General features: G+C 37.5%; 1 protein-coding gene across 5 annotated transcripts in view; it reads right to left on the reverse strand.

Moving 5' to 3' along the window:
- PARG (poly(ADP-ribose) glycohydrolase) overlaps positions 1-18,553 on the reverse strand; it is a 116,180-nt gene that overhangs the window by 54,375 nt on the left and 43,252 nt on the right. For 4 of the 5 annotated variants that reach the window (XM_032266855.1, XM_032266858.1, XM_032266854.1 and 1 more), the window contains 2 exons: positions 13,374-13,466; positions 7,587-7,744 (listed from right to left, as the gene is read on the reverse strand). In XM_032266855.1, coding sequence (XP_032122746.1) covers positions 7,587-7,744; positions 13,374-13,466 — 251 coding nt within the window. The remainder of the gene's footprint in view (positions 1-7,586; positions 7,745-13,373; positions 13,467-18,553) is intronic. The other variant, XM_032266856.1, reaches the window with a different exon arrangement.

Consider the following 18,553-nt stretch of genomic DNA (forward strand, 5'->3'; position numbering starts at 1 on the left):
AGGAACCGAAGCAACAGCACCTTGATCTGCAGCTTCTAGTCTCCAGAACCATGAGAAAATGAATTTCTGTTGTTTAAGCCGCCCAGTTCTATGGGATTTTATTATGGCAGCCCAAGCTGACTAACAGAGTTTCCTTGCATGGTAACCAAAACAGTGTCTACCCTGTGTCATCTAGTTTTCAGCAACCCAGACTTGCATTACTTAATTCAGTTTCCTTTGAAATGACATAGCATTGTTACTGGTAACATATAATTCAATTTATTCCGAGGAAAGAAAAGCAGGGCTTTAAAAGCATTATGACCTGAGTAAGTAGGTCACTAAAAGATTTCTAACACAAAAGCAAGCTTTTGAGCATAAGATCTAGCTTTCCAAAGGCATTTAAAAATTATAGAGATTCAGTGGCTATAAATGATGAGGTACTATTCATCTGCCTCTAGTCATGTACTCTGACTTTAAAACCAGAAACCCTTCAAGTAAAAGTCCATGTTAATAAGTGCTGAAATGGGTAATATTCTTCATGATTACAAGAGCAAGCTTATGTAACTATGCCGAGAGGAAAAAGTTAATTCCATGAGAAAATCCTATTGAGTAACTGAAATAAATTAGGAAAAAGAAAGGAAATGCAGATTTCAAATGGTTCTGTTTTCGATGATCTGAAATCTGTATTCAGGGTCACTTTATGGAAAGACAATTTATGTGAATATTTATTTCCTAAAACGAATACTAATGTAGGCTAGTATTTTAACCAAATCTAAAATCAGATCTCTTTTTAAAAATAGTTTAAGACAGCCCACGTAATAACTTGTATTTATTTAAAAGAACATATCTTTCTAAAATCTTTAATACACATACAGTTGCCAGCTAAAAGAAAGGCTCTTTGAGAGTGCAGGTTTCAGCATGGCTTCTTCTGGAATAGAGTTTATTTAAATCAAAATTATAGCCAAAATGAAGAAGCTACTTAGCAGTATAATTAAATATCCTATATCAATAAATACGATTTAATAAATGAATACCTTAGGCTCCACTTCAAAATCTCTTTCTAGGCTCACTATGTAGTAGAGGAAATCAGTATGAATATAAAAGTAGCTACCACCTTTTCCTAGAGATGAATTGATGTACTGTACAATTCAATTAAAGGATAAAAGATCCTCTTCAATAGAACTATTGCATAGTGAGGAGAAAATGGCTGTTGCTCTTAAGAAATAATTATCCAAAACATAGAAAAAGCGTCCCTAGCTTCCACATGTGATCATCTATGTATAAAACCACATAAAAGGTCACATATTTTATAACCATGATGACAAATTATTAACTTTAGGAGCCTCGTGAGACTGCAGATTTATTATCCTGGTGAGACAAACTTTCCTGGAAGACTTTATGGCTGTTATTATCACCCACTACAAATGAACACCACTGTTTATTTTGCAGGTCCAAATCTTAAAGGTGCAAATCAAGCAGAATCTCAATGTACTCTGTTTATTCGCTGCTCTAATCCTAACTTCAAATCATTGTGGTGGTGGGTGTCGGGGGTAAGAAGGAGAGATAAAGTCAGAGATGAAGCAGGTTTAAAATACTTGTGATAATTCTCAGACTTGGCTGTTGTAAAATTTTAAAGTTTTATGCACAGCCACTCAAATAAAATGAATCATCCTGATATGGAAGCCAAGTAAAAAGAACAGAAATAGACAGGCAAACAGCATGAACGGAAGTCATCCCCAGAATGATATATAATATGAGGGACAGCTTTTGGGGGTGAGGAGGAAAACAAAAGGACTGAGGCTGGAGCCCAAGAAAGGGGTGAAGAGGGAGAAGAAAGATGGGGCAGGGAAGATAGAGAGAGGAGAAAGGCTGATATAAATGGTGCTAGAGACAGAGAGCATGAGAGACAGACACACAGAAAGAAAGACACACACAAACAGACTCAGAGAAAGTAAGACCTTCTCATAATCATTAAGCATCATTCCCCCAGAGACACCTTTTTTTTTTTTTTTAACTTCCCAACACCTTTGTTTTTTAATTTAGATTTTTCAAGTCCTGGGTATGTATATTTGAAGGCCTATTTTGAGTCAGCAGTGTGCACATAAGCCAGGCCACAATAACTCCTCTGCATGTAGGGAAGATATTCGGGCATTTAATTAAAAATAATTATTAAAGAAATCAAACAGAAAAAGCCAGTCAGGCAACCTTACTTTGTCCTAAACAAAAGCGTATTTTCAATGAAAGAAGTCAGTCAAAGGTCAGATACTTATTAGCTGGTGTTTCCCTTTGCATACTTATAAAGAGAAACAGAATTTAATAAAATCTTTCCCTGAATGGAATACTGATAATATTACTGGAATTTTATTCTAGGTATATCCATCCCCACTGCCCCATAAACCACTATGCCATTTCAAGTTAAGTAATAATCCCATTAGTATACCATAAATCAAGCCTAAAGCCCTACAACCTCCATTTTAAAATATGAGCAAGTGATAATCTGGAACCCAACCAGAAAGTCATTCCCGGCTCTTGTGTGAGGCACTCTGCCATATGGCCCCAGCAGCATTTTTAATCCAGGGAAAAGGCAGACATAAAAACCTCCTGGGCTGACCACTGTTGAGACCCACAATTTATCTCTGACCATCTAGTTTCCATGCAAACTCAGAAACATCAATGCTAATCACATTGGAAGCCTTTATATGAATGTTTAGGACCTGAAAGGCAAACAGGGAAAAAGGTCAGCGGTATTTAACATAACTAAGCAGGGCTGAAAGAACACAGCAATAAATAAAAAAGGGAAGACATTCAATTTATTGACGTCAGCCTCCTACCACATACTCTTACCATTTTTCTTATTCAACTAGCTACCCATACCTCTTTTGAGATTAAATACACACACACTCACACACACACTCACACTCTCTCTTACACCACACACACACCACTCCCTACTGCTAGAAACTATAATCGTAAGTAGAAACTATGCATAAAAGGAAACAAGACAATAAAATGCTACATAATCAGCTTACCAAATGGCTCATCATATTAAGTACTGGATCTTTCAGAAGTCACATGAAAGTCGGGGGACTTTTGGTTGTTTGCCATTTCTGGAGCACTCTCAGAGCATTTTGCTCATGACAGGCAGTGTGATATAATAAAAGAACACTGAATTTGAGTAGAAGACAGTGATCAAGTTCCAGTTGTGCTAACAATTCATTTAATCTCCCTGAACCTTATCAAGAGAGGCTTCCCTACCTAGAAAATTCCTTAGGCAGAATCAAAACAAGCCATCAATAGACAGCATCAGTGGTGATGCACAGTCGTTTTTATTGTTTGCTAGCTTAGGCTCGTTAAAACACATACCATCTCAAAATGAAAGGCAAGGGCAGACATCCTGGCTGCTTAGGATTCTCTACAACATTGTGGAGACTAACACTGGCTTACCTGCCTTAATTCGTTTTCAGTGTCATGGTATCCAAAAGAACATTCATCAGCTAGGAAGACAAAAATATGCCTGATTTCAAATCTTAAAAAGACCTACTTAAAATCTTATTTGGTGAGAATGCTATTTGCAGCAAGCTTAACTTCCTCATTGTCACTCTGGACTTATAAATGGCTTCAATTTATTTAATAGATCAATAATTATTTCTAAGAACAGTTCTAATTTCTGACTAGCCATGAGATAAGAAGTATTAATTCAGTTCATTCAAAGGGAGACTGTGTAGCAGAATGGTTAAGGGACACAGCTTCTCGAAGACTACGTTCTGCATTTGACTCTCAAGTCTATTAGTTACTGTGTTAACTTGGTGATGTAACCTACCCTCTCTAAACTTCCACCTAATTTTAAAAATGAGAGTAACTATTCCTAATCAATATCTAATTCATACTGTTAATGTGACAAGTAAATGAATTTCAGATAATGCTGAGTCTAAGGTACTTGTGCTAAATTAAGGCATTACATAATACCCAGCCAAAAAAAAAAAAAAAAAATCAACATTCATTTATATAAAGCAGTTGCATTGTTCTAATTAATATTTCCTTCATTTTAAAAAATGGCCCAGCCTTGAGTCCCATCAAGCACAACATGCTGATATTCAGAGCTAATCAGCTCAGTCTTCAGGATAAATGACGATGTACAATGAAAAAGATAAACCTGCCATTGCCAAGAAGCCCCAGACTTCCCCAGTTAGAAGTTTGGCTGAAAAACAAAGGTCTTTTAAAATTAAAATATATATTAAAATTAATGTAAATTCTGGTAATTGGTGACAGGAAATTGGAAATCACCAAAGCTAAGCCTTCTCAAGACATCTTGACTTCTGCCTGTCAGCCATCCAGCACGGGTGGGTCTTTACTGTTGAATAAGACAGCTGTCAGCATTGCAGGCTCCAATTTCTGTGGGATTCTGTGGATTCCATTTCTTCCATAAGAAATCAAACGCTATATGCTGAATAGGTAAAATGGGTGAAGTAGACACAATGAAATGTGTCTATGGAGGTGTAATTGGAAAGAAACTATCTACACTAGCTTTCTGGAAAAGCCTTAAAAAATCTGTGAAATTCCACCATCAAAATCAATTACAAAAATTGTCTTACTAACTTGATTTCTGACAACTGACATGTTCTTCCCCTTACCTATTTTTCCTTCTGCACATAAAAGTAATATACGGGCTGGGCGCAGCAGCTCACACCTGTGAAACAGGTTCTTTATATAACTGCAATTGCAGATTCCAGTGCTCTGTTTTCTCTCAATTCTGCCCCAATTACTAACAAAATCAGAGGTAATGCTATTTTTAATTATATGTGGCTTAAAAAGAAAATGTCTCATAATTCCTAAGACTAAGATATAATATGAAAAGCAAAAGACAACAGACTGAGAACAAAGGGTCTAAATTATAGTCTTAGCACTCTGCCATTAACCAGCTCCATTATTCAAAACAAGCCACTTAATTTTATTCTCAAATATTTCACCTGTAAAATTTATTTTCATTCATTCAACAAGAATTTATTGAAGGCCTACAATACTTTTTTACTTTGTGAAAGTAACAAAGAAGAGGACAGTTAAGATCCCTGTCCCACTGAAATGATTAAATATGCAATTATGAAGTAGGCTAGGTGGTACAGTAGGAAAAGTAGGGGACAGTAAAGGTGCGCATTTGGTTGTACCTACGTAAGAAGTACCCTGGATGCCTCTCTCTACCCATCTACCAATCCAGCCCGTCGCCATTACTCTGGCTACCCCTTCAAATGTCTCCACACCTCTGTCCTCTCCCCTACACTATCCCAGTTACCACGCTCTCTTTCCTGGTGCATTGCAATAGCCTCCCCAATTGGGTAAACTCACGTACTCTGGCCCCTCTCTGCTTGGCTCCCACATTACAGTCAAAATAAACTTTTGAAAATACAAATCTGAACATGTGTGTTAGTCTCCCTCTATCCCCATTATCTAATCCTCCAATGACTTTTCATTGTTTTCAGACGGCCTACTGAGGCACAGCATAGTCCAGCCTCCACCTACTTTTGTAACCTCTCCCCTCTCCATGCTCCTTTTCACTCTCTGTGCTGTAGCCACACTGTCTTCTCTCAGTCCCTGGGCATGTCGGGTCCTTCTTGTGACAGTGTGATTGCACATAGTCTTCCCCCTGCCCAGAATGCAATCACCTCTCCTTCTCCTTGACGAAACTCTTATTCACCCTTTTGTACTTAATTCAAAAGTTACGTTGGGCATGGTGACATGCACCTGTAGTCCTAGCTAGGTGGGAGGAGCTCTTGAGCCCAGGAATTTGAGACCAGCTTAGGCAACATAATGAGACCATGTCTCAAAACAACAACAGAAAGAAAAGTTATTTCCTCAAAGAACGTTCCCTTTATTAAATTATCATCTTTCTTTAATAAAATGTCATGGTGCTGTACACTTCTCCAGAGGTACATACAGGCTAGCATAGGAACCTAGAGTAGCAAACCCATCCTATCAGAATCTGAGTCACCAGAAAAACTGATACGTGAACTGAGTATTGAAGGAGGAATAAAAGCCATGTGTAAAAGAGAAGGGAATCTGGGTAGTTGTGAGGTTTGAAAATGAGATGATGCTACATAACAATAGGAACTCAGAAACTGGCTTATCCTCTCTCTGTAACCTCAAGGCACTTAATACACTGTGGTGAATATTGCAGCTGCTCAATGTATATTTGAACTAAACATTGACTAAATACTAGTATCTAAAAACAAACTTAGCTACTGTACTAATTTGGAAAAGAGATTAAAAGCATGACTTTTGCAACTAATATTTATGTAACCAAAGAGTATATTATATAAACTACCCTGTTTGCTAACACTAGGATTTGAAGGAAATTTTCTTAGATAACATTAGTTTTTCATTCTTTGCTGCTTCTTCCTTAGTTTGACAGTGGAGAGTAACTGCATATAATATCAAATTACCATCAACATTTTAATGTTTGAGGGTCATAAAAATATCACCAAACAATTATGACAGTCTAAGAGCAGCTTATATTCAATTCCTCTGCTATACTTACATCTGCTAAACACACACAGTAAAATCACTGAAATACCTAGTTTTTAAATGTTTTAATTAAAAATTTATATTAGGAACTAACCAGCTGAATTCTAGAATTCTTCTCATCTTAAGAAAGTGAAACATTCTCCAATTTTAAAAGGCTCAAAATAAGGCCCTTGGGGCTGACACTCTGATACTGGAGAGAACTGTGAATTCACTTCTCTGCCATCATGTGGAGTTATAAGAATGCTGCCCATATAAACTAAGTTGCATTAGAAACAATGATACTCTAGTAGCAATGAGCACACCTATCACCCAGATGTTGGTCTCTAAATACCATTGTACAATAAAAGAAACCATGAATCCTTGAGAAAATTATTGATTCCAGGATTGAGGCATGGAAAATATAAGATGAACCTGGAACAATGTATAATTCCAGAAAGAAGGGAAATGCTCAAAAAAAGGACAGGGTTTATCAAAAGAACACAGCAGCCAGCCTAAAGGCCAAAGCTAGAATAATTAAAGCAGTAAAATAAATAATACTATTTAATTTAAACTCATACAACAAAATAAATATCCATGAGTCCATTCCAATATTTTAAAAATGGGGGAGAAGGGATAGCTCTTCCTTACAATGAAATTTCAATTAGCAAATGTAGAAGAGGGAAACAGGAAATTCACAACAGGCAAACACTATGGTAATAATCATTGCAGACAAGATCCAACAATGGATGCTAAAATTAGTAGGGATAACAACAAAAGGTCCTATGAATAATCAAACTGAAGAGGCATGTGGAGTCCAGAAAACTGAGAGGAACCATCTGAGAGGACAGAAAGAACATGGGTCCTCGAGTAAGACAGGCCTGAAATAAAATCTCAGTTCTGTGACTTACTAGTTCCTGGATCCCAATCGAGTTCTTTTAACCTTGATGAACTTTAATCACCTTGCTGGCAAAATGGTGAAAATGTCACTTAAGTACTGTAACAAGACAATTGCATATAAAATGCTTGGCCTATAGAATTCACTAAAAAAATATTATTTGCTCCTTCCACCTTTGCCTTTTTCATTGTTAAAGAGGTGTTTTCTGAAAACATACCGATTGAAGTTAATGTCTGGGTAACTAGAATACTCCGATTTCATCTTAGCATTTCGTCGTGGAAATGTGCAGAAAAAAGCATTAGCTAAAAGACTGGCAATCTGTTCCTGTGACATTGTGATGGAATGATTCATCTTCTGTTTCAGGAGCGGTATTGGCTGATAAAAGAAACAAAAAATATAGACAAGAAGAGCAATAATTAGTTTAGCAATTTCAAAGCAGAGGCACCAAATTGCATTTGCTAAATTAAGGCAGAAATAATTTCAGGCCATTCTTGAATCATTAAATCAGCAATATTGTTAAAGTCAAGAGTTGTTTATCAGGGATGATTGAGAAAATATACTTACTTGACAAACTGCAGACTTCTAATCAATAGTAATGATAGTGAAGAGAATATAAAACATTACTTATTAGTGAAAAACAAGATTGCTTCAGCAAGTAAAATACATTGTCCATGTAATGAAAAACGAAAATAAAAGATGAAACAAAAATATGTAACATTGCTTAAGCTAAATTTTGTTCTAATTTATACTAAAAATTATTGGCCAGAACAGTCTTTCTTAGTCCTAAAGAAAATGATCTAAGGAAGATAATTCAACAATTAAGTCTTTACCATCTTTTTCCAAATTACACTTCATACCGACAATTTCTTCATAAGAATCAAATGTAACTTCATTAAAGCAATTAATAGAACATGTAAAAACCACTACACAGACATGTAAGTTTTAACAAGATAGACATTTCTTACATAACCAAACATTCCAAGTCAAGGAAGATGCAAGAGACTTTTTCTTCAAATCTTTTATGTCTAAAATGTCTTCTAGTTATACCACCAAATTCATTTTATTGTCAGTATAATCCACATGACCTGAGTATTGCGTTCAGTGGGCTTTATTCTATTTGTAAACCAAAAATAAAATTCTAATAAAAGCCCCCCAATTGACTGAATAAACCCCTCCTCTAGGCCAAGGAGATTCCAAAGTTAACCTGAAACACTAGTCCACACCACGATAGGAAGGGTGGGTCCAACATGCCTCATTATATGCTCCTCATATTAGAATTCAGCACAGTAACCAGCACTAACATTAAAACAGAGACCTGAAGACTGGTGAAACAGATTTTTTGTTGTAACAAGACTCAATTCCAGCCTGACTCTAGTATAGCATCACATGATAGATAGCAGGCCCTGGAAGAATACCACAAAATATATTTCTCTGACATATTTTGAAATAGCCCTGAAAAGCTGTCTGTTGGGAAAATCTACATTCTGTAGAGAATGCCTATTCCTTTCCAGGTGAGAAGTAAGAAAAGGGTTGGTACCTTTTTAGTTCCAATAAAAGCCCTGAGCCTGGTACCTGGAGGCTTCATCTCCGTGATAAAACCTTGGTCTCCATAAACCCTTATCTTAATCCAGATACTCCTTTCTATTAATTCCAGGTCTTTAGATAATAACTCTTCCAACCAATTGCCAATCAGAAAAATCTTTGAATCTACCTATGACCTGGAAGCCCTTCTTATTGATTGATAATATATATATATATATATATATTTTTTTTTTTTTGAGACCGTGTTTTGCTCTTGTTGCCTAGGCTGGAGTGCAATGGTGCAATCTCAGCTCACCGCAGCCTCTGCCTCCCAGGTTCAAGCAATTCTCCTGCCTCAGCCTCCTGAGTAGCTGGGATTACAGGCTTGTACCACCACGCCCAGCTAATTTTGTATTTTTAGTAGAGAAAGGGTTTCTCCAGTTGGTCAGGCTGGTCTTGAACTCCCGACCTCAGGTGATCCAAATGGCTCAGCCTTCCAAAGTGCTGGGATTATAAGCATGAGCTGCTGTGCCTGGCCCATTATCTTATTGTCTCTCTAAAATGTATAAAACCAAGCTATAGCCCGACCATCTTGGGCACATGTTCTCAGGATCTCTTGGGGCTGTGTCAGAGGCCACTTGTTACTCATATTTGGCTCAAAATAAATCTCTTCAAATATTTTACAGTTTCACTCTTTTTGTCAACATATTTTAAATGTTAAACTATGTTTTTAAAGACATGCAGAAAAAATCAAAGACCAACTACTAGTTTATCCATCAGCTGTTAAGTTTCAAAATGCTCCCACAGAAATATTTAGAGATGCTTTTCCTTATCCCCTGCAGTAAGGCCCAGAACCAAGAGTTTCAAGTATCTGCACTCATCTCAAACTGGCATGCCTAGAGCAAACTGTACTGATCATACTTGAGGAGCTGACACACAGAATGAACCTGAGGAAAGGGCAGGCAAGACAAACCAAAACAGCAGTGCTGAACAATGAATGCTTTTCTAAGTACAGAAGTACACATCATTGCAAGAATAAGAGTTTGCTAGAAAAAATAACAGATTAAACTTGCAATTCAACTATTTCTCTTGGGAAAATTCTAACGTAAACAAATAAGCAAAAGGTAAAGAATCTATTTTCACTATGTTTACAAATTCTCTCCCCTTCAGGTCTTAGCAATCACCATTTCTGAGAAAAAGAAAAGAGAGAGCTCATATTGATCTCCATTTTCCATCCGATGCATTTATTCACAACCAAGCAGAGTTTAGAAAAGGTGACAGTGCATCAATGGGTTCAAGCAATGTGCTGCTTGGTTTTAGTACAAAATGAATTTTTAACTACCAAGTTATTCAGAAAAATAATTTTAAAAATTAATGGTAAATATTTCAGGCTTAATAGACTTCAAACACAAACATTTCTTGTCTCCCAAATAAACAAATAGCATAATTTTAAATAGTTAATGATTTCTACTCTTAGTGAGAAGAAATGCCTAAAAACTCATTATTTGGAGAAATGAGAAGATGTAAATATTATTGTCAAGCACTCAGCTCAATGAAATAAGAGGCTGGTTACTGTGAACCCAGATATTTCAAAAAGTTCCTGACCAAATTTGTCTCCTTTAATTTTTTTTTTGATAAATCTAAAATTTAATCTTTAGATTTGGCCTACAGTTCTCCAATGTGATAAATTATTAAACACCAACATACACAATTTAACTTGCCATAAGACGTATTTTGATCTCAAATAAAAACCTCAACTCTCACAGCAGAGATTGACTTTTCAACAGATGGCAAAGCACTGAATTAAGATGCTCTCCCATTGATATGCTAATGGAGAAGAAAGTTGTTGAAAGAAGCCAGGACAAACAGCTGAGGGCCCAGGGATCTGATTTTTGGTTCCACGGGACTTGTTATAGCTTACAAAGTTAGATGCTTTTGAATAAAAATTTATCATTAAATAAAATACGGAAACTCTTATATGCACAAGGGAAAGAGGATTAAGTGGCCCACACCCAAAGGCTACGTACTACCTACTATTGATTATGAATTACATACTGAATTCAAAAAGCATGTAATTAAGCACCATGCAAACCAGGGACACGAACAGGATCTCCCTTTAGAGAGACTATAATCCAGTGGTAAGAGATATATAATGACAAGAATTACAAAACAATGATTTGAGTGCTTCAGGAGGGATGAACCCTGTCTGGGAGGCAGGGAAGGCTTCACAGGGGAAGTAACAGACAAGCATACCTAGGAGGTAGTGAGAGATTTTACTAAGTAAGGAGAGAAAGGAAAAAGAACAAACAGAATATGATCAAGCAAGTAGCTTCCAATAGAAACAAGAAGAAGATATGTTTTAAAATATATTTCCATTGTCCAATAGTAAAACTTATTTCAGACACAATGCATTACTGAGGTGAAATTAAAGTTACATAAAATTGAAAACATCACACTGAAAAACACTTCATGGGTCTGAACTGAAGGTGGCACAGTCCAAGAAGGCATTTGGACATGTGAGTTGTTTCCTGGTTGCCCCAATGACCCTATCTGTGTTTTTTTGGGTGTCCTAATGACATACTGCAATGAATGGGACCATAATACACATTCAGAAATTGTTCCACCCAAATGTCCATAGGGCCCCTGTGGAGTAAGGTGCTAGTAGAATCCTGGCTAGCAGCCATGCAGCAATAGGGGTTGGCCCTAGAAATACAAGACAAAGGCGAATTCAAGCATTGTTGTGAGAAACACAGGAATAAAATTATGAAGAACAAAACAAACCCTGCGGAGTTTTGAAAATACATTTACAAATTATTTGATGCTCCTCTCTTTAAGAGGTGAAGTCTTGGGTGCGGTGGCTCCCGACCGTATTTCCAGCACTTTGGGAGGCAAAGACAGGCAGATCACATGAGGTCAGGAGTTTGAGATAAGGCTGGCCAAAATGGTGAAACCCTGTCTCTACTAAAAATACAAAAAAATTAGCCGAGTGTAGTGGTACACACCTGTAGTCCCAGACACTCAGGAAGCTGAGACAGGAGAATTGCTTGAACCCAAGAAGCAGAGGTTTGCAGTGAGCCAAGATCGTGCCACTGCACTCCAGCATGGGAAACAAGGGTGAAACTCTGTCTCATTCATTCACAATAAAAAAAAAAAAAAAAAAGAGGTGGAGTCTAATACCCTGCTCCTTGGGTATGGACTAGCTTGTAATGAACAGAAAAATAGCAGAAGTGATGTTGGGTACCTTGAGAAAAACACGTCATAGAAGACACTGCAGCCTCCTTGCTCTCTCCTTTGGATTGCTTGCTTTGGGGAAGTTAGCTACTATGTCATGAGGACAATCAATCAGCCTATGGAGAGGCCCATAGCAGGGCCTTCTGCCAACAGCTATGTAACTAAGACAACTTAGAGGTGTGTCCTTCAGTCCCAGGTAAGCCTTCAGATAACTGCAGCCCTGGCTGACATCCTGACCGCAACTACAAGAGAAATCCTGATCCACAACCACTCAGTCAGCTAATCTGCTCCCAAAGTCAACAAAAGCTGCAAGATAATACGTATTTATTGTTTTAAGCCATTAATTCTGACATAATTTGTTATGTAGCAATATATAATTAATGTACTCAAAACAAAATAAAATATAGGATTCTTTATTTTTAAAAGTTAAGGCCAGGCACAGTGGCTCACTCCTGTAATCCCAGCACAGGGTGAGCCAATCACCTGAAGTCAGGAGTTTGAGACCAGCCTGGCCAACATGGTGAAACTCCATCCCTACTAAAAATACAAAAAGTAGCCAGGTGTGGTGGTGCATGCCTATAATCCCAGTCACAGCTGAGGGACGAGAATTGCTTGAACCCAGGAGGCAGAAGTTGCAGTGAAGCGAGATTTGTGCCACTGTACTCAAAAAAAGAAAAAAAAAAAAATAGCCGGGTGTGGTGGCACATAGCTGTAATCACTTGGGTGGCTGAGGTAGGAGAACTGCTTGAACCTGGAGGTGGAGGATATGGTGGGCAAAGATTATGCCACTGTACTCCAGCCTGGGTGACAGAGCAAGACTCTGTCTCAAAAAAAAAGTTAAGAAAGTGTCACTAACTCATTTGTTATAGAATATATCACTTTGGGGGAGGGTAAGGAAGGAGTGGGTAGTATTAACCCATTTTGAAAATATGATATTCCAAATCCATTAGCATGTTTTGAAATAATGAGTATTTTTTTAAGTTAGAAGTTGTTTAAACAAAGAGAAAAAAGTCTGATTAAACAAGCTTCCACAGTGTAAACAGAAGCTGAGGAATGGAATGCTGCATTTTTAATGTCCTTTTATAGCACTCTCTACCCTCTAACCTTTTCCTTAATATAGCAAAATTACCATTCTCTTTGGCAAAAACTGTTTCCCATTTCCTCTCTCTGTCTCTCTCTCTGTGTGTGACTTTAGCCATTCAAGTTTTTAAAAAATTCAACTGTCAGTCTCCAGGAAGCTACATCCACTAACCTGGGTGCAAATATTTGGCAGACAGAGTGCAATTTTCACCATATCAGGCAAAATGGACTGATATAAATGTTGAGCTTCTGCTTCTTCAAGTACCTGAAAACCAACAAAACAACTTATGTGAATAATAATAACCAGTAAATATAATAGCTAATGAATATGTTTGTTACGAAATGAAATTACACATCTGCTTTTCATGGAATCCTGTAAAGTGGCGCACTATCAGCACCATCGAACGTATGTAAAAGTACATCAACATGTGTATACAAATAAACTCACAAATTCACATTCATGCCCTCTGAAAAAAAATTCAAGTATCCCAAATATCAAATAGCCCTCACACAACATTCACAATAAAGTAAAACACTTGCAAATAGGAAACAGTGCATTCTGTCCTTGGTTCTATCAACTAAAAACTGCTAGACCACCAAGGACTCTTTTAGAAGTCCCCAAATATCCATCTAGCTTCAACAGTCTATAATTGAAGAAATCTCTGTAAGAGCCACATTAATTACTTCAGAGAATACTCTATGGGTCAAATCTAATCCATTGGGTAATAAACAATGAGGTTTCTGATGGTCTTAGAATTTCTTGAATAGACACCCTTTGAAAATGAAAACCACAATTCCCATATCACAATTTGAAGCACAACAAACATGCCATGTATGGCCCATTTTGTCTTTTGTAAAATTTCCCATCTCTATAACACCTTTTAATCTAATTTCTTTCTAAACATCAGGGTATTTCTTTAAAAGTAGTGGAAATGGCCGGGCGCAGTGGCTCACACCTGTAATCCCAGCACTCTGGAAGGCCGAGGCGGGTGTATCACGAGGTCAAGAGATCCAGACCATCCTGGCCAACATGGTGAAACCCCGTCTCTATTAAAAATGCAAAAAATTAGCTGGGCATGGTGGTGCGTACCTGTAGTTCCAGCTACTCAGGAGGCTGAGGCAGGAGAATTGCTTGAACCCGGGAGGCGGAGGTTGCAGTGAGCCGAGATCGCCACTGCACTCCAGCCTGGTGCCTGGCGACAAAGCGAGACTCTGTCTCAAAAAAAAAAAAAAGTAGTAGAAATGGGCCACGTGCGATGGCTCACGCATGTAAACCCAGCACTCTGGGAGGCCGAGGCGGGCCGATCACGAGGTCAAGAGATAGAGACCACCCTGGCCAACGTGGTGAAATCCTGTCTCTACTAAAAATACAAAAATTAGCTGGGTGTGGTGGGGCACACCTGTAGTCCCAGCTACTCGGGAAGCTGAGGCAGGGGAATTGCTTGAACCCAGGAGGCTGAGGTTGCAGTGAGCCGAGATCAGGCCACTGCACTCCAGCCTGGCGCCTGGCAACACAGCGAGACTCTGTCTCAAAAAATAAAAAATAAAAAAATAAAAGTAGCAGAAATGACAACGTTCTTAATTTAAAGATACTACATATACTGTCAGAATTTAAGTAAATACTTTACTTGAAATCACATTTTAACTGGAAGAGGCCTCAGTTATAATCTAGTCTGATCTTGTCACTATTACAGAGAAAAGAAAACTAAGGCCAAGGAAGTTACCTGATGATCCTACATTGAGGTCAATTAAAACTAACTCAGAACAAGAACCTTAGTGTTCTCATCTCTATGCCACAACTCTTCCTACTTCTCTGTGTGACCAGTGTTTGGAATCGATGAAGAAACAGACTCTTGAGAAAAATCAGAAACTAGGCTGAAATAAGGGTAAACCATATGTTTATCTGTAGCTGGACAGGGTATGTGTGTAAATAGAAAAAGTAACAAAGATTATTTGCTCTGATTTTGCTGGCAAATTCTAACACTAAGAATTTTCCTTATAGCAAAATTCTAAAACCCAACCTATGTTTAATTCCCTTTTTAAAATTAAGATAGTGAGTAAACATATTCAGAATGAACAGAAAGACATTTACAATTCAGGGAGTTTGGAATTCAATTAATCATAAGCATATAGAAAATTAAGTAAGTAAACAAAAGACAATTATTAATTCTGGAGAAAACAAAAAGCTGTACAAGAGAGGAAAACAAATCACAGCCCAGGTATGAATAGTGTTTATACTATCCAACTGAAAAAACAGAATATTGATGTAATTGAAATAAATATAAAAACAATTTTGAGAAAATGGGGAGGTAGAAATGAGGTTTGCATTTATGGTAGTGAGGAAGATGAGAATAATAGCTAAATCTTCATCTTCTAAAGTGGATTTTTTTTTTTAAAAAAAAAGGTAAAACATAAAGAGTTCAGAGTAGTCAAATGGCTCCCTCTTTATAATCTGCCTCTTTAACTCAAAACTAAATTTTTTAAAAATCACACATTCATAGACGACATTTGACGATTTTAAAAGTACGCACTAAAGATACTGGCTTCTCAATACCTGAACATGTGTAAAATATATTAATGCATTTGTTTAAAATATTCAAACTCGGCCAGGCGCAGCAGCTCAGCCTGTAATCCTGGCATGTTGGGAGGCTGAGGTGGGCGGATCACAAGGTAAGGAGATCCAGACCATCCTGGCTAACGCGGTGAAACACCATCTCTAGTAAAAATACAAAAAATTAGCTAGGCATGGTGGCACGCACCTATAATCCCAGCTACTCGGGAGGCTGAGTCAGGAGAATCACCTGAACCTGGGAGGTGGAGGTTGCAGTGCAGTCAGCTGAGATGGCATCACTGCACTCTAGCCTGGGTGACAAAGCAAGACTCTGTCTCAAAAAAAAAAAAAAAAAAAAAAGAAGAAGAAAAAAAAAATTCAAAGTCTTCCTGCTTATAATTCATCTTTTTTTTTCCCCCCGCCCAAACAGAGACAGGGTCTTCCTCTGTTGCCCAGGCTGGAGTGCTGGGGGATGACCATAGCTCACTGTAACCTTGAACTCCTGGGCTCAAAAAATCTTCCTGCCTCAACCTTCTGAGTAGCTAGGACTATAGGCCTTTTTACTTTTTTGTTGTTGTTGTTATTAGTCTTTATTTCATAATCATAAACTTAACTCTGCAATCCAGCTAGGCATGGAAGGGAACAAGGAAAACATGGAACCCAAAGGGAACTGCAGCAAGAGTACAGATTCTAGGATACAAATGGGGTGGAGGGGTGCTCTCCTGAGCTACAGAAGAAATGGTCTGGTGGTTAAGATAAAACGTAAGCCAAACTTATTAGAGCTGTCCACAGTCAGCAATGACAATCTTCTTGCTGGTCTTGCCATTCCTGGACCCAAAGTGCTCCGTGGCATCTATAATACTCACGTCTTCTTTCACTTGCCAAAGACCACATGCTTGCCATCCAGTCTTGGCAGTGCAGATGAAAAACTGGAAACCGTTTGTGTTGGGTCCAGCATTTGCCATGGACAAGATGCCAGGACCTGTATGCTTTAGGATGAAGTTCTCATCATCAAATTTCTCCCCATAGAGAAATTGGCCTTGCCAACAGTGCCATTATGGCATGTGAAGTCACCACCCTGACACAGAAACCCTGGAATAATTCTGTGAAAGCAGGAACCCTTATAACCAAATCCTTTCCAGTGCTCAGAGCACAAGTTTTCTGCTGTCTTTGGAATCTTGTCTGCAAAGCGCTCAAAGGAGATGCAGGCCAAGGGCTGGCCATTGACGGCAATGTCAAAGAACACAGTGGGAATGACCATGGCTGATACTACAAGGCTCCAGGCAGCGGCAGCATCTGCAAAGCCATCTTTTTACTTTTTAAAACTCTTTACTCTGAAATAATTATAGATTCACAGGATGTTACAAAAATACTACAGAGGTACAGTATACCTCTCACCCAGTTCTCTCAATGGTTATATTTTAGATTACTATAACACACTAAAAATCAGGAATACCAGTACAATGTGTGTGTGTCATTCTATGCCATTTTATCACATGTACATTTGTGGAACCACCACCAAAATCAAGATACAGAACTATTTCACTACAACAAAGATCTTGTACCACCCATTTATAGTCACACTCAGCTTCCTTCCTCTCACTATTCAACAACTAACAACCACTAATTTGTTTTCCATCTCAAAATTTTGCCATGTTACATAAATGGAAACATATGAGTCCTTTGAAATTGACTTTTAAAAAATATATCTTAATGCCCTTAAGAGCGATTCAAGTTACTACAAGTATCAATAGTTCATTCCTTCTCATTACTAAGTAGTATTCCACGGTATGAATATAACAGTTTGTCTAGCAATTCATCTACTGAGAGGCCCTTTGGTTGTTTTTGTTTTGTACTATCATAAATAAAGCTACCTTTTACTCTCAACTCACCTACATTGTTGTCTGAAATTACTTCCTGTAAATGGCACACTGTGTCATCTTTAAAACTCACTCTGTCTTTTAATAGATTAATTTAGGTCATTTATGTTTAATGTAGTCTTTGATATGTTGAAACTTAAATCTGTTTTTTCATTTTATTTCTTTTATCTGTTTTATTTTCCCTTCCTCCTATGGGTTACTTAAACATAGTTTAAAATTCCATTTTTTGTTTATCTAAAATGTTTTTGATTGCATCTCTTTGAATAGATTTTTTTTTATAGTGGCTGCTGAAGGACTGCATTACATATAACTTATCAACATTTACTGGTGTCAACATTTCATCAGTTCCAGTAAAGTATAGACTTTATCTTCCTTTAAGTTCCTTTACCCCTCTCCATTTATAACATAAATGTCTTCAATATTTCTTCTACATACATTGATAACTACACTAGACTTTTACAACTGAAAACAGTGCAAAAAGTCAAACACAATTTACAACATTCAAAAACATTTTTTAAAAGTTTGTTACATTTACTATATTTTTACACTTTACGTTGTTCTTTCTTCTATATGTTCACTATTCCTTTCTTTTATAATTTCTTTCCTGTTTCAGGAAATTTCTTTAGACATTATTTTATGGTAGGTCCACTGATGACAAGTTCTCTTTTTCCTTCACCTGAGAACATTGTGGTTTTCCCTTCCTTTCTGTCTGAACTAAATGTTAATTGGATATGGAATTCTGGGTTGACAGTTCTTTCCTTAGTCATCAAAATTTTCTGCCACTACTTTCTGGCGTCCATGTTTGCTGATGAGAAATCCACTGTCATTCAAACTGTTTTTCTGTTCAGGTGTTGTGTCATTTCTCTCCTGCTGCTTCAAGATTTTTTCTTTGCCTTTGGTTTTAAGAAATGTGACTATAGT

This window comes from Sapajus apella, unplaced genomic scaffold (genome assembly GCF_009761245.1).
Source record: "Sapajus apella isolate SASKATOON/1434 unplaced genomic scaffold, GSC_monkey_1.0 scaffold161, whole genome shotgun sequence".
Taxonomy (NCBI): Eukaryota; Metazoa; Chordata; class Mammalia; order Primates; family Cebidae; genus Sapajus; species Sapajus apella.